At 36.9% G+C, this 17,206-nt stretch overlaps 1 protein-coding gene across 10 annotated transcripts in view; it reads right to left on the bottom strand.

The window, feature by feature from the left end:
• The window catches only part of ATRNL1 (attractin like 1), a 432,362-nt gene that overhangs the window by 393,482 nt on the left and 21,674 nt on the right, over window positions 1–17,206 (bottom strand). For all 10 annotated transcript variants that reach the window (XM_040071146.2, XM_040071147.2, XM_040071148.2 and 7 more), the window contains exon 2: window positions 101–184. In XM_040071146.2, coding sequence (XP_039927080.1) covers window positions 101–184 — 84 coding nt within the window. The remainder of the gene's footprint in view (window positions 1–100; window positions 185–17,206) is intronic.

The raw sequence follows: 17,206 nt of genomic DNA, 5'->3' as shown, positions 1-17,206 counted from the left end.
TATTGTATCCTCATGCAGTCTCTACATGAGTTCTTTTGATCTCTAGAACACATAGTACCAAACTGCTCAGAAAATTTAAGCTATGAAAATAGATACTTACTATCCTTCAATTAACCATGTGCATTTAGTTTTATATTTATAATTTATAGGTCCATCTGTTAAATATCCAGAAGGTTCTGTTAACCTACAAGAGGAAAAACAGGGCTGTAATAAACCAGAGACAACACAACATGAATCATCAACATGCCAAGAGAATCCTTCCTGATGGAAAGAAAATTGGGGGTAGGGAAAACAGTCAAGTCTTTCTTCCATATTTCTCATCACACTATTTGTGCTTATAAAAACTTGAACTCTGATTGTTCTATATCATCGATTTGCTTTCTTCCCCCAGGCATTCACTTGTATTTTTTCTAGTTCAGTAGCAAATAATTTAAATTACCCTTCACACAAAATGGATCCAAGCCAATGAAAGGGGGCTTTGTTTAAGAGCATTTTGGTTTGCTTTGCTTATTTACTTTGCCATTGCCTTACAACCTACTGCTGAAATTAGACAACACCAGCCATACAAGAACTCTCCTAGATCAAGACAAATTAAGATATAAATTTGAATAAGCACATCTGTCAGCCTGCTGCTGTTACTCCTAGTCAGTACCCTGTCTCTGCACAGTGATCTCCAGTGATTACCCAGGAAGGAGTAAATCCCTGCAGACTCCCCACACAGCATCACACCCCCTTCAATGACTTGCAGCTCAGGGACACTTTCAGTCCACAGCTGTGCCTTTGGGTTCATGCTCTATACCACTCAAAATGTAATGATCTGTGTTTTATTTCCTTTGTTTCCCTCCTCTGCCCCTTTTCCAACCTGAGAAATCCTTGCTCACTGGTTTTAATAAATCTTTTGTATTCTCCTAGAGCCTGCTGAGATGCAACAGAAATCAGCATATTGTATTCAAGATGCAAGTGAACCATGAATCTGTACAGTAGCAATATTATTTCCATTTTATTCTCTATTGCCATTTAAGATTTTATTTGCTCTTTCAACAACTACTATTCTGACATTTGAAACAGAAATATCTGCTGTAACTTTTTTTTTAGTAATAGCTCAATATTCATCACATATAGAAATTCCTTTTATGTAGAAAAAGAACCTTTTTCATCCATTCATATATATTACTTTGTATTAATCTATGCAGTGATAAAACAGCAGATGAAATTCAATAATCTATTAACATAAAAGCTCTCTGAAACAGCCTAGTATCTTCAGCACATTATATCTTCACTAATCCATTCTATTTTGTGCATCCTTTATGATTATGTTCAGGCCTTAATACACATCTCCAGTGGCCTCACTCCACTGGGGAAACAGACCATCCCATACTTTAATAACAAATAACAAATATAAATACATCCTCAGAAACACTCATTTCTTTCACTATATTGCTGAAAGAGAATCATTAAGAATAGGTATCACTAAATAAGAACAGCTTTGTTCATCTGTTTTGTGTGCCTTTTTTTTTAATAATAAAATGCAGTTAATATATAGTATTCCAACCAAAATAATTTCAGTGCTGTCATATGATTTATATACAGAAGCAGAGTCTTATTTAGCAAGCCAAAGAACATGTATTTTCCTGGAAGAAGTATGAAATATTACAAGTACTCATTTGCAGTCATGAGCATTGCCTTCTTAGCAGTTGTATAGTGCAACAGAGGTGACTTACAAGAGTTGTTTTTATTTGATCAGCCCTTTGGTACTAGTAAACAAACAATTTCCCTTGTCTCCTAGGATGATAATTTTTTGATAAGTAGTTTCTTTCGGAAGAGTAGATAGCCTTTGAAACAGACATTTCACTTTGTTGAAAAAAAAGTAAATAAATAAGAACACGACGTTGCTTTGCAATAATGTTTGTAGAAAATTGTAAGATAAGGGCTTGTTCTATTTAAAATAAATACATAGCAAGACAGATGGAAATTACTTTAAGTTTCTTGAGTCATACCAAGAACTTTTCTGTATTATTTTTCTTTCCAAGTGTTATCAAATACCAAATCCCATAACTCACGAAGATAAGCAGTACCACTTTCAGGTAACCCCTTGCCCAACCAAGGGCAATATTCTCTTTCATATAAAGCCAGGTATTCATCATCAGTTTTCCTCTGTGACTACCAGTGATTCTGTCAAATAACCACAGTCCAGATGAGTCACCCTGACTATGCACTCATCAGTCACAGAGGTGCCTGCATTGCACCCCACTCCTTGCTCACCACAGAGAAAAATCTCAGTGATTAGAGGAAGCCAGAACAATTTTTGCGGCCTGCCCAGACTCCAGCCTTCTAAACAGAACACACAGGGGAGTAGCTGATGCTGTGTATTGTCATTTAAAACTGCACATCAGCTTTCATAATATTTTCAACGATGATTTTTCCTACTTGGCAGGGTTATAATCAAAGCCTATAATTAGAGGGTGCATGGCAAGAGAACATTTCCCATCCTGGTACACTGTAAAACAGATCTACCAAATAACAGAAAGATGTCAGGATGCTGCACATTTAAAGGCACTCAGAAGCACCAGTGACAGATCAGTCAATCACCAAGGTAATCAGTCAGCAATAGATGCCATGAAAGAAGTGTGACATTACAGGGTTTCACTCAGCAGACAGATACACCAGAAATGCAAGGGCTGAAGCCAACACAGGGCAACCAAAACGTGCAATAAAGGGATCTCTACATTCACCTGGAATATTACCACTGCTATGAAATAATGGCAAATATAGCTGAGTTCGAATGTACAGCAGCAATATTTACCACCCCAGAGACTTTAAACCAAGACTGATGCGTTTCCAGAAACAAGTACATTCTAGTTCAGTCAGAAATTATTGGTCCAAAGTGAAGGAGCAGTCAGATGAAATCTATGCCCTGCAATACATAAGACATCAGAGCAGGTTATTAAAATGGCCTTTCCTGCTGTAATATTTATAGATCTGTGAAAAACACAGTCTTGACATCTCCTGTATCTTCCTGCAAAAAATAACATCACCAAATCTTTCAGAGAGGGGCTCTAATTTAAACCAGAAAAGTCACTGGCTATTTTCTGTCATCAGCAGAACATGAAGATCCACAAAACTGCTGCTAGAAGGACACAGGTCTGATTTATCAGTGCTTTAGGAGAAACAAAGCATAAGCTACATTCATAATATTACAAACATTCACTATTAAATAAAGAGTTATAAAAGATTCATTTATGTCTACATTATTAGTGTCACACTCCTAATGATAATTGTAAGAAATGTTTGGATTACTTTGCAATTCCTATCTCAAATGTACCTGAATATACAATATTTTGAAGCATATTTTGCTTCACGGATCCATTTCAATATCAGTACAGGCATGTCAGTCAAGAGCTATTCTCTCCATTGCTGAAAATTTTTGCTCCATCTCCTTTTCATCTTTTATGAAATTATGTTTTATTAAAAAGAAATAAAAATCAATAACTGCGCTTCAAAGTTACAAGATCAAGTTCTTCATAAATAGAAGTACTGGCAACCTTTCTAGTTGAGACCTTGTGCCTAATACTTAAAGCGGGGAAAGAGACTGCAAAGGTCTGAGATCAGCTGAATACATTAATGGAGAAGGGGGAAAAAATTCAGACCACCCAAAAGCACAAGCCTGAATCAGTGAGAAAGAAATGCAGAAGTGATCCAGAGGCCATTTCTCATACAACAATATTGAGTGACAGACTAAGAAGGTTTTCCAGTATTTTTTTTTTTTCGAAGGAATATCTGAAAAACAATATGTTCTGAAAAACCCACAAAGGCAGATTTTTCTTTTCCAAGCATAAAGCATTGATTAGCAGCTAACTAAAAATCAAGGAATTTGCATTTGATTTCCCTGTGTTTTAACATTTATTGTATAACTTGTTGTTCTGGGGGGGGGGTTTTCACATATGAAAACAGGATATATTAAACATACATAGCTCTAATTTTTCTTCAATGACTTATCAAGAGGAATAAATATTTAATACATTAAGGAAATATTTGCATATGCCAATCACACTCCTCTACTTGTTACATACCACTTTGTAATAATAGAAGAACTTATATTTAGAAACATAAAGGACATTCACAACTTCTCACTTGACAAGTAATCACAGGCCTGCTCTTAACTAGGTTTCAGTTTATTCATTGACAAACTAGCAATTTCTATTGCAAAGTGCAAACCCTAGTGATTAATTCAGTTCATCCTGAGTTCATCTTTTCAAATTATTTTAAATAAAACTATGCTCCAAAACAATCCAAAAATCCCATAAAAGTAAAATCAAGATTAGAACACATAAACAATTTTTCCCGTAAGGATAAATCCTGTATTTCAAGAAGCTTGACATTTACGTAAAAAAAAAAAAAAAAAAAAAAAAACACTAAATTAGCAGGAATATAAACTCCTTAAAAGATTCATTTAAGGTTTAGCCTGGCAGGTGTTCTGTTTCTGAAAAATATTGTTGTTTTATAGCACTGAAAAGATTCTGCATAGGAGTAGATGTTGCTTTCAAAGCCCAAACTTTTATGGCATCTTACTTATGCAGTGTATTTTCACTTATACAAATGAAATCCATTCCCTTTCTTAGGCTGCACAACATTATATAAACTCACAGAACATACACCAGGACAGGTTGTTTAGAATAGGATATCTGAATGTGTGACTCTGAAGGAATCTAATAAGTGACTCGAAATGTGGGCACAGTTTTACAAAGGGCTGGTAAACAAACCAGATGCAGAAGATAAAAGTAGCATTATAATATTTAATCTGTTTTAAAATAAAATGTGAAAATACTGTATTAACTACTCAAGAATTTTCTTCTATGTCCTCACAAAGTGGTACTTGACTTTTTTTTTTTACCAAAACCCCTTCAATTGCCATTTCAGTTAAAACATGCTCTAATACCTCTCCCAACTATACTGAATTTTTTTTCAGTTGTCTAATTTGATCTCAATAATTCCAATGACAGTAGTCTACAATCTTCTTAGGCAATCTATTTTAGTAATGACTTATTATTAGTAAGTAGTTCTAAATGTCTAATTCACCATTTTTTTCTTACTTACACATAATTCCTGAACGCAGATCTGAAAATCAGGTAACATTCTTCCTCTTTCTGCTCATCTTTTCAACCATCTACCTTCAGCCCTTTCTTCTCTGAATTAAGCAATTTGATCTAGCAATCCCCATGAGTCATTTTCTAGACTTCATTCTTCTAGAACTTTTCCAAGTCACCTGCACCTCAAAATGGTACCTACTTCTCCAGCTGTAGTCTGACCAGCATAGCAACCAGAGAGTTATTTAATGTACATAAGGTGGCCACTTCTCCTGAATGCAAGCAGCAGAAGAACTGCTTTTGTGCTGATTTGTGGACAACCAGTAATTCCACAAGACTGCTAACTTCCTCCACAGGAGGAACTAAATGGTATTACTCCACTTCATCTCACTGAGGTTAATCACACCCGCTAGAGCGTTGAAATTCAAATCCAATTCTGCCAGTATCAGGCAGTATTATATGGGATCAATGCAGCTCACATCAGCTGGAAATTGCTGCAAGGAAAATTTCATTTATAATCACTTGCTCATTAGGAAAATCTTTTTCTGATATAAGCATTTACTTAGAAGACAGTAACTTCTGGTCACACTGCATAGTGAGAAAGCCTACTTAAACATCAATGAACTCCACAAGAAAAGAAAAAAATATATTTATATATATTTGTTATAAAGGTCTTTAAAACCCCTGCATTTTTCATAGCAGCCCTTTTTCTATTATTCAACTACATCAAGAGTTTCTGAATATTCATATTCATTAACCTTACAAAGCACCAACATAATGCTAGCATAAAGGCAGGACTAACAAAAGAATTAAAACTCCTGTGCACCCATGGTCTCCATCATGACAGTTGCAATAATTTTGTATACTAAAATGCAAGTCAGTCAAGCAATTACAACATGGCACCATTTTTTTCTGTTAGTTAAAACTAAGCAGTTGCCACACACCAGCACTGTGAATTAGAGGCACTAAAGCAAAGTTTTCTTCCTCCTCATGGTTCTAAGTCCAAAGAAAAGTCCTGATGCATAAAGAGCCTTCTACTTTTCCTTCATGTAAAGAAATTTCCCCCTTTATTTTCCAGTAATAGCACACGTCAGAATGATCCATTTCAAGGTTTTTTTTGACAAAAATGATCCACAGAATTACAGATAAATAGAGTCCAAGAGATAAGATGAATAACGGACACAGTAATCTCCCCCACTACACAAATGATTGGAGTATTTTCATTTAAAACTTGATAAAGAAAGGGAGAAAATAATACTCCTAAAAGTACAGCTACATAGAATGGATCTTGGAAAAAGCCATCCTAACTTTTGGCTTCAGATTTTTCTTCAGATACCTTAAAATACAGGACTATAAGCCACAGCTATCTAGAAAAAACAACCCAAATGCTGATTGCCCTGAATCTAAGCAAGGAAATACACCACTACTAAGAATTGTTTCACCTCCAAACATTCACAAGTTAACAACAAAGAAAGTTTTCATGCTACTTAGTTTTACACAGATGGATTTACACATAATATTTATGAAAACTTCCTACAAAATTGAGTGGAGTGGAGTCAATCTACAGAGTTCAACAGCAATCTCCATGTTTTCTACAGAACCGCTACACCAATTAACAGTTCAAATCTTGCCAATATTTTCCAGGTGGCAGTGGTCCTCCATCTCAACTTTGAGATCAGTGACTTTTAAAAGATACTGCAAATAGCACAATCCTCCACTGACCTGGAAAAAACTTTGTGAAAAGAAATGAAGTGAAAGAAATGTAGCTTCACCTCTCTTACCTGAAATACTACAGACATTTCTTATTTCCTCTTTTAATATCATGGTTGGACAAAATCATATGAGACAAGCATATAGTCTATTAGAAATGCTCAGGCTAGTTCCTAGATGGCATCCAAAATCCTGCCTATAAATACTGGCACCATGCTTAAAATTAAGAATTGTTAGAAAATCAAGTTGGCATTTGATAAAACACAATACATGTTATAATACCCCATATCACCATCTCATCTAAGTATGGCTGTAAATACTACTCCAGATATAAAATCCCAAAGGTCTGTATAAAAATAATTCCTGTTTTTTAAGAGGCAGACCATCTATCCAATCCACTGACCAAACTTCTTGCACTCAGTTTCCTGTCACAGTTACTCATTTTCTCAAAAAAAAAAAAAAAAAAAAAAAAAAAAAAAAAAAAAAAAAAAAAAAAAAAAAAAAAAAAAGTTTGAAATATTCGAAGTTCTGACAATTCAGTCTTGATTCAGGAGAATATTAACAGTTATCCCAGTTTTCTCATGTATGCAGATAGTTACTAATAGAAGCAAATAGGAATTAGAAAAGAATCTGCCAGGAAGCAGACACCCCATTGCTCTAACATTTTACAATGCTTGCTTCAGCCAAGAGTTATTTTTATGGCCAAACGTTGCCAAGATAATGTAGAAATTAATTAAAAAAAAAAAAAAAAAAGGACATTCCAGCAGACTGAAGTGGTCCTATTACTTACTTTTTCCTACTACATTAACACTGTTATTATTTCATGCAGAAATGTTCTGTACCTTCATAGATTGTGTTACTTTAAGACCACCCTTATGCTACTTTAAGATCACTCAGATTAACACATTATCCTTATGTTATTCCTCTTGTTTAAAAAAAAAAAAAAGTTGTACTTTCAGTTTCTTTAACAGCAAGAGGTTTTTGTTGGTTTTTTGGGTTTTTTTTCCCCTAGGCTTTATTTTTTGCAAGGCAGCCTCCATTTCCAGAAGCATTGTGGTTAAGTGTATGTCCTAGCATTATTCTGTTAACATCTCTAAAATCTGTCAGGGTACACACTTCATCCCATCTTCCAGATCACCCCTTGTTGGGCCCAATACTGATCCCAGGGGAATCCCACTCCTCACAGGAGCTGTTTACACATGACCAGGCAGACAGGATCCCTTGTCTAGACCCCAACAAATCCATTTCTGTACCAGGAGAGTGTGGGAACCCATATCCAAAGCCTTGGAGAAATTCAGGTAGACAATGTCTCGCCCCACATCAACAAGCAGCAAGCAGGTTACTTTGTCCTACAAAGCAATCAGGTGTGTCAAGCACATTTTGATCTTGGTGAATCTCCACTGACTTTTCCTACTCATGTTCTTCATCTGACTTGTGACAGCCCCAGAGAATTCATTCCATAACTTTCCCAAAAACAAAAGTAAGATTGATGGGTCTGTAATTTCCTGGAGCCTCCTTTCAGCCCTCTTTGTAGATGGAGTTGTCATGAGTTTTCTTCCAGTCGTCTGGAACGTCCCCCGATCTCCACGACTTCTCAGAGATTACAGAGAGCAGCTTCACAACTTGAACCAGCTTTCTGATCAGCCTCAGAGGATTTTGTCAGGGCCCATTGATTTGTAGGGATCACGGTCCTGTAATAATTCCCAAACCAACTCCTTTGCTGACTGTGGGTCTGTGTTTGCAACAACCTGGATTTTTGTTCCCAGGGCCTGGGGCTCAACAGCTCCAGCAAAGAGAGATGTGAACCAAGCGCTGAGCACCTCTGTCTTTCCACATTGTTGGCGACTAATTCACCTCTCCTGTTTAACAACAGCCAATGTTGTGTTGTGTTACTGCCTGTTTACATACCTGAAGAACATTTTTCTTGCAGTTTTCGATACTTCTGGTCAATTTCAACTTAAGCTGAGCTTCTGCTTTCCTGACTTCATCTCTGCACACCCTGGGAATGGCCCTGTAGTCCTTACCAGGTATTTCTCTGCTTTTCCATCTCTGGTACAGTTCTCATTTCAGCAGACTCAGAAGCTCACAGTTTAGCCAAGGGGGTCTCTTATTCCACCTACTTCCCTTACCTTTAAAAGGAATTCAATCTCAGTAGTTTCTGCATTAAAGTAAGACTGGCCACAGGTTTTGATCTAATCACAGGATTAACATGAGTGAAGGATAAAGTCATCTATGAATTTTTATGCATTTGTGTACATACTTTAAACATATGTATGTGTACATTTATATACTGAGCCATATATATATATCTTTTATAAGACTTCTACAATTAATCAAACATGCTACAGTATTTTAAAATGTGGAGCAAAAAGCATAGAGGCAAGGCAGGCTGAGGTACTTGGCAACAAGGTAATGCACTGTGCCAGTTTTTCACTGTACATCACCATAAAGCTCATTTTCACTTGTGACCTAGTTCAGGGTTTTAACTTAAGCTTCCTGAGGTAACAGGCAAATGCTCTAAATCCAGTGTGTCACCAGCTCCTAAATTTCTCCTTGACTATTTAAATCAAGTTTCTATGCTCACCAAGAGGCAGCAGCCTTTCAATCATTTAGTGCGATTAATATCTAACCATCAGATTTCATGTCTGTTAAGGACAGAATTCTCAGTCAGGGAACTACCTCATACCAAAAGGCTGCAAGCACCAGCTTCCAAATGCTATATTCATTTTGAAAATATAAAAACACCGTAAAATTTGACACACAGACACTTTCCAAAGGAAATAAAAGTATCATTTTTTCTTAGCATGCCATCCTAAGACTTTTAAAGATTTTTTTAAATCCACTAATATATATTAAAAAAAAAAAAAATCTAACCAGCAACTCCTTCTTCCTCTCTTCCCTTTCCCATCAGCACACATAAGAGGTTCCCAGCCTCTGAACCTCAGTACAAATGCTGATATATGAAGAGATACTAGTTCTTTTAAAAACTTAATTGATTAATAAATTCAAAAGGCTGGTTACCAAGCAGATTTCGAGTACTGTGTTCCAGATAATTATACAGATAATCACTTCCAACTTCTCTGGCTGTAGCCAATTATCAGGGCATTGCACATTTGCCTTAAATACAAAGCACATCCCTCTGTTTGCTGTAAAGAAATGGAATAATGGCATTCATGTCTCCAGGGTATTACAAAGCATTTTTTGTTTGGGGATATGAAAGGTTCTTACTAGTCATAAAATAGCATCATTTGAGAATACATTTTACTTATATGGCAGGTGTCATTTCACTCATATTTTATACCTGACTTTATAATTTATGGGTCTGTCACAACACTGTTAGCAACTTCCAACACTCCCTCTAGAAGTGGATGAAGAGGTATAAGAGAGAGACTAGGATATTTTTAGTTTTAACTATAACAGCTCCAAGTTTCCCAGAATCAATCATTTCATATATTGGTAGAGGGCTTTGGGGGTGTTTCTGTTTGCATGGGTAGGTTTTTTTGATTTGGGTTTTCTGGGGGGCAGTGGGAGGATATCTCCGACCCGTAATTTGTTCTGTATTTAAATGCAAAACCAGAATGAAAGAAATATTGACATCATGTCTAAAATGACAAAAGTTTTTAGCAATTCTAGCAAAATTTAAGAACAGGAAAACAGAACATACAAAAATCTATCACAGGAGAATACAGGCCAGGGGAACATTACTTGGAATGCCCCACTTTTACAGAGTAAACAGCAACACATGCCTACAAATCCAAAACCCTCCTGGACCTGTTCATGCCATCCTTACAGGGACAGAGCAAAGCACGAAGGACACACAGCCAGCCTGCCTTGTCAGCAAGAGGCTACAGAAAGTGTAGGACCATCACTGATGAGCAGGAATTCTTATGATTGCTCCCAAGGGCTGATGATCTAACTTTGGTTAGGGGAAGTTCTCAAAGTTGCTGCTGATCTCTTCCCCCCCAGGTCAAACACAAAGCAGAATGGATTGGAAACAAGGACCCACTCTACACCAAGACAGTATAAACAGAAATGACACCAGTAGACAGCTTAGTGCTCAAAAGCCAGCACGATTCAAAGCCACACACTGAACTCTAAAATCAGTAAATTAGGCTGTTGGAAACAAGTAGATGAAAAGAAACAAGAAGGCAACCAATCACTCTGGAACAGGATCAGGAAAAAGCAGTGACCCTAAGGCTTAGAGTGAAAGTGATGATTCAGATAGCCAAATGCACTAGAGCAGGGAATTGTCCCAAAACAGCTGCATGGAGAATGAGAAGGATGGCTTGGCTGGTGCTGCCCCTTCTCAGATTCCACGCATTGTGTGCCAAAGGAGCACGAGCAGCACACCTGCCACGGGTTGTGCTGTGGGACAAGCCTTCCCAGCTCTTGGCAACTATAGACAGATACAGAAGCATTCAAACAGATACTTCTGTTACTGAATACATCAGTTTACAAACAGGCCATCGAGTATTCCTGTCAGCATTTCATTGCTTCTACTATAATTTAGTTGTTTCTTTGGAATATATCAAAATCTAAATGGCTCTGGTCACCTCACTCAACAAGCCATCTAACAGTCAATGCAGAGTAAATTTCCTGACAATGGTGGAATTCCTAAAAAAAAAGGCCTTTGAAAGATACAACAAATATACAGTAATTATTGCTTTGATTGGCTTAAACAAAACTGGAAAACAACAAATTCAGAAAGAAGTGCATTGTTTCATATATAGAAAAGACAGACACCTGAAAGGATATTACTCAGCTGAAGGCAGATTATTATTGCAAGGATGCCAATGAAAACTAATCCTGTTTAAATAAAATTTACTTTTCTTGCCTACATGACCGTACCAGCTCTACTGGATGGTGCCTTCAGTAGCTTTCCAGTCCGCTGTTCCAAATAACAGGCATGCACTGACATAAGCAGACCCTTCTATATAATCAATTATTCCATCATAACAAACTTTTTTTGCTTATTTTTAATTGTGAGCAAAGATAATTTATTTTTAAATGTGCTGCATGCTCGGTTTTGCTTTTCAGAAAGTTTTACTACAGGTAAAAATAAGTGAGTAGATATGAAATCTAACAGAACCACTTCTCCTTCTAAATCCTAGAAAACCACACAAACTGCAATAGTATTTTTTACTGGAGAAAACTCATCAAATATTCTTTGAAAGACTCTGTTATTGACATGGTCTGAAAACTGTGTTCATCAAGAATTTCAAAACTGGTTTAGAATCCAGATCAAAAGAAACCCCTCACGGCAATAAGTCTTAATACGACTTTTATTCAGTTCTTGATTTGTGGACTAGAATTTGGCATTTGTGCTACAATCTCAGATAATGTATGGCTCTGAAGTTTCCATCATATCAATGTTAGATGATCAAAACTGATTCTATGGTGATCAATGCAAAAATAATTTCTCTTATAAAGAAAAACGTTTTCAAAGATAAATTCCTGCAACATTAACAGCTTAATACCAGCAACTAGTCACAGGAAAGGAAACAAATTTCCTTAAACTTTCTGCTGATCTTAAAGGCTTTCAACACTTTTGCAATAAATAGTCTTCTTTCAAGACGTGACAATTTCTACACCAAGGCCTTGCCAGAATCCAAGATGGTAGAAATCAAAACAAGACCATGTGAAGTTATGGACAAAAGAACATTCCCTGTTTCAGGAAAAATCTGCATTACCTAAGACCACAGCTGAACCTCAGTCTCTAGCAGAGTTTCTGGTTGTTGCCACTCTTTTGTTGGATCTTATCCTGCATAAGCATCTGTTCAGCAATGCTCAAAAACAGAAGAGATTAAGAGCTGAGAGAGGAGGGGGGTAAGCTTCAAGAGCAAAAAAGGCTAATATTCTGGTATATTCAGCTGTAAAATGAATCAAAGCTATTTTCAGGACATACTTCTAGATATATCTCTAAACATTCACCCCATACGCAAAACAAACATTTTTTTGGCCTTTGATTAGTCACCAGAAGGTGCTCTTAAATCATTAATCTGAGATTCAATCACTCCTGACCTCAGCTCTCTGAGGACAGCATTGTGCCCAGGACTCTTAGTAGGTGATTAAACTGGAACCAAGTACAGTTAAAGCAAAATTCAAACTAATTCTAGCAGGGCTCGATTTTAGCTAAGGAAGCTGATGGTTATCATCACCCTAAAAAGAGCCAAAGGGCTTGCTGAATCATCCCCAAAACAAGCTTTTATTTAAAATTGGGGGAAACTAAAATACACCACTATGGATGTATGCTCTGAAAATGAAAAAACAATATAGAAATTCCAAAGAAAAGAGAATTACATATTTTACACCATCTCAAACTAGACAATCATCAGTCATTGCTTTAAGAGAAAAAGGTTCAAGAATTTGGATTTATAAATATAGCCATTTTGATAAATCATTTAGGGAAGGAACTGAAAGGGAAAAACATGTTCATCAAAACATGTGGTACCTTAGTTTCAGTGATTATATAAATTAAGGCAAATAAAATACATAAGCTATATGCTTGTGGAAAGAGTTTTACTTTGATCTGTGAACAGGCTCATTTTTGTCAGCTGTTTATAAAATCCACACCTGCATTTATACTTTACTGTTATAAATAAAATCGACCAGATTCGATGTATCAAAAATTTAGAATTTTATTGTGAGACAAAATATCAGTCTCAGAAAGCCACAATTAAAAGGACAGCGTCGAGCCCGGGATCGCCACTGGGTGAACACGGATACCAGCTTCTGCCAGCCTGTATCCCCCCAAGTTCACAATTTCGGTCTCCAGCCACCCCTTTTTATACACTAGATCGTGGAGTGAAATCCGGGATTCTGACGTTCTTCTCTCCGAGGCGTCTTCATTAATCTTGCAAGTCCCGGTATCGGGAGCTTGAATGGACCGGTAGGGTGGAACAATGCAGCTGATGGCTGAGCCCGGGTGTGTCGTGGATATGTTAATTTCGACGGAGACGAGTAGAGATATCCATCTGAAGTGATTATCTTGGTCTCCGGACTTGTATCTCCGTTTTCCGTTGTCCTTTGTATTTTTTTCAGGGATTTCTGGCAGCGATAGTTTCAAGGCCCCCTTTCTGGTAATTCCAATCATACTTTCCTCGTGTCCCTCCCGTGCTTCCCAAGCTGAGGAAATTCTTTCATTTTGGTTTCTCCATTTTACCTTTACCTATGTTAGTTTGAGCACATCTTTAACACTCATATTTATACAGTTAACATTTACCCTTTATAATTTGATAACACGAATTAACTTTAGCACATATATCATATTTACCATGTGTATTCCCTCCCAAAAGAGGTGCCAGATACTGATCAGGCTGTATGAAACATCGACAGCCACAGAGGCAGAACAAGGCACAATCTTGCACAGAGGTTATTTTGCACCATCTCTACCTCCCAGCTAACCAAAAATGTAGCAAGGTCCCTTTTCCCTTGAGTTTTCTGTCCAAAACAGAAGCCAGGCACGAGCGGTAAAGTGAGCACACTGACCTGGCCAGCTGTGAGTGGCCAGCACAGCAAAGGCTGCATCCTCCCATCAAGGAGCACTCACCAGCCTGGGGACCTTGGAGTCACATCTGGAGTGAGAATCACCAGGGTCCATCTCCTGACCAACAGACATTCTAGTTTAGGGCGATTTTTGTCTCACTTTCTCACCTTCAAATATCTATCTCAATAAAATAGCTACTTTTTAAACACCAATTCTAAAAGTTATCTGAATATACAAGACTGAGATGGCTTCTTCAGCCTAAGACTGGGAATCTTCAGCCTGAAACTGGGAATCAAAAGCCTAATGTCATCTTTTGCATTTAGCTGGAAAATAAACCAAATCTTTGCTTACAAAAATCACTAGGAATCCAAATTTTTAATCCCTTTACATTTTAAAATGCTTTTTCTTGAATAAGCCTAAGGATCTGAGTGTTCCAATTCATAGAAGTTCTTAGGCTGCAAATCCATTTACTAAAGATAGGATTATTAGAGCACATGTATATCATTTTACATATGCTACTTTTAGGAAATATAAACCGACAGGACTGCTTTAAAAAGCTTTCAGGTGATAAGTGAGCTTTAAGGAAGTATTTACTCGTATTTCTTGAATTTCAGTACATACTCTGTACTATCACAGAAAACCTGAAGGGACCTAAAATTTTTACTAAGCATAAAAATGGACATAGTCCAAGTTGCTTTGCTGTAAATCTGCAAGAGTTGCCTGTAGTATAAAACAGTGATACAGGGCTGGGTATCACAGGCAAGACAGGGCAAAGCTCAGCTTTAGAAACCCTTTGGAAGGCTTTCAACACTTTTAAGCTGTAGTTTCACATCAGTGGAACTCATCAGTGTTTTTACCACTCATTAGAGAAGAATGGTGTAAACACAAAACTAACTTTGCACATGCCAGGAGTGTGAAAAAGGATCCTTTAGGTAACAGCTGGGAAAACTGAAGAAAATTAGGCTGAATGACTTGTTCCTTAAGTGGGTAGTTAAATTGCAAATAAAGATATCTAGAGAGAAAGCATCAATATCCAGAAGTGAATTTAAGCTACCAAGCAGACAATATATGCCTCAGGAGAGGAGGAAACATGCCTTTGGTAAGTCTTCCAAGTAATTTTTATAGATTAGAACTTCCCCATTTTTTCTTCCTTTTTTTTTTTTTTTTTCCTTTGTAATTTGCACAGCCATTCAGATCTGTGCTACTCATGTGTTTCTGTATTTCCTCATCAGCACACTGCATAAAAAAGAATGACACATCTGCTGCATACACTAGGTTAAGGTAACATCCCAAATCAGGTCAGTGACATCCACCTGCTTTAAAAGAGGGAAGAACTGTCTTTAATGTCTCAATACAAGCAAATACTGGGACATATGAGCAAGTCATATGGAAACTCTTGGTAGCCACAAGCTATTCTATCAGAACACAGGATGGCTACATATTGTTATGTCTAAGGTTACCTTGCAAAAGTATCTGCATAAAAAAAATTTAACAGTTTTAAGCAGTCCCTGGTGATAGACCGGACCAGAAGGCACAGCTATGTCTTTTAAGGTTGAATAGAGTTGTATTCCACTCATTGATTTTAAAATAAAGCTTATACATGAATTGAGTCTGTTGGTGAGGTATGGTAATCACTCATCAGGGAGCCATCACCTCAGCATTCATCACAAAGGATGCCTCTAGAAGACTTTTTTATAAAGAATATCTGAATGACATGGTTTTCCTATGTCCATATGCAGATTTTTGCCTCTTGAACTGTGTACTCATACAACAATTAAAAAAAAAATTTTAGCCTTTAAGGTGCAAGAGTTGGATTAATTTACAGGGAAAACAGTATACTAAGACTCCATCCTAATGACATCTAAGAGAGTCGCAAGAAATGCTAAATACCCTAGTGAATTGTTGGACATTTAGGGCTCCAGAGCCTTTTAAAAGTGTTTGATTATCTTGAGAGGTGAATGAAGAAAATTATTCAAAGAAATAGAACAGGCTGAGTTAGAAGAATGTATTTTAAAATCAGCAGCAAGAGACAGTTTGCAGACAAGCAATCAAGTTGAGAATGACAGCTAAAAAGGAAAAATAATAGTTCTTTCAAAGGTTTTTCTACTTCTTAGCAAAGAAAATAAATCAACTAGACACTGGAGGAGCAGTTACAGTAGTTGAGAGTCCCAAATTGAGAAAGACCAGTGCCATCAAAGCCAAGAGAAAAAATATTTGAAGACTTCTTTTCTAAGAGCAACATCAAAGACAGATTAAATAAAATGTCCACCTTAATAGAAGATGAATGCTATAATTTAGGTCAACACTGAATGTCTCAGTTGTGCCCCTGTTGCACAGACAGAGGCCAACAAGTTCCCATCTCCAAGATCTGCAGGAATCAACAGGGAAAAAGGTGCCAAATACAGCATCTAGTACCTGTTGACTCACACAACCATATGTCTGCATTTGCTTTTCTCATTTCAAAACCAAAGCTTTCCTAAAAAATGTTAAGATTAAAATAATTATGAAATTACCTCAACTATATAAATGAAGTTACAGAAATCTTCAAGTATTGCCTGTTTGGGGCTGTGATAAGCAGATTATGTCCCAGATCACTCACAGGCTGCAAAACTTTGCAGATGCTGCTGATCCCAAGTCAATATTTAGGCAATATTTAACCAGGATACTGTGCATTCTCTGCACAACACTGGTATTTCCAAGAGGGAACTTGCATGGGAAGTATGTTGCAAGCAAAACAAAACAAACAAAAAAATTATATAATCAGACAAATGGGCCCCAAAAGGATGCAGAAAGGGAAGTCACTCCGCTTAATTAAAGCAATGTGGTACAGTTAGCGCAGCCCTCTCAGTCTCAGGAAAAAGATGAACACTCCTGCTAATACTTCAATAAAATGATCATGGAAGGATACTTCATCTACAAAGATTTG

Source organism: Hirundo rustica, chromosome 8 (assembly GCF_015227805.2).
Source record: "Hirundo rustica isolate bHirRus1 chromosome 8, bHirRus1.pri.v3, whole genome shotgun sequence".
NCBI classification, from domain to species: Eukaryota; Metazoa; Chordata; class Aves; order Passeriformes; family Hirundinidae; genus Hirundo; species Hirundo rustica.
This window is presented reverse-complemented; position numbering and strand designations above follow the sequence as displayed.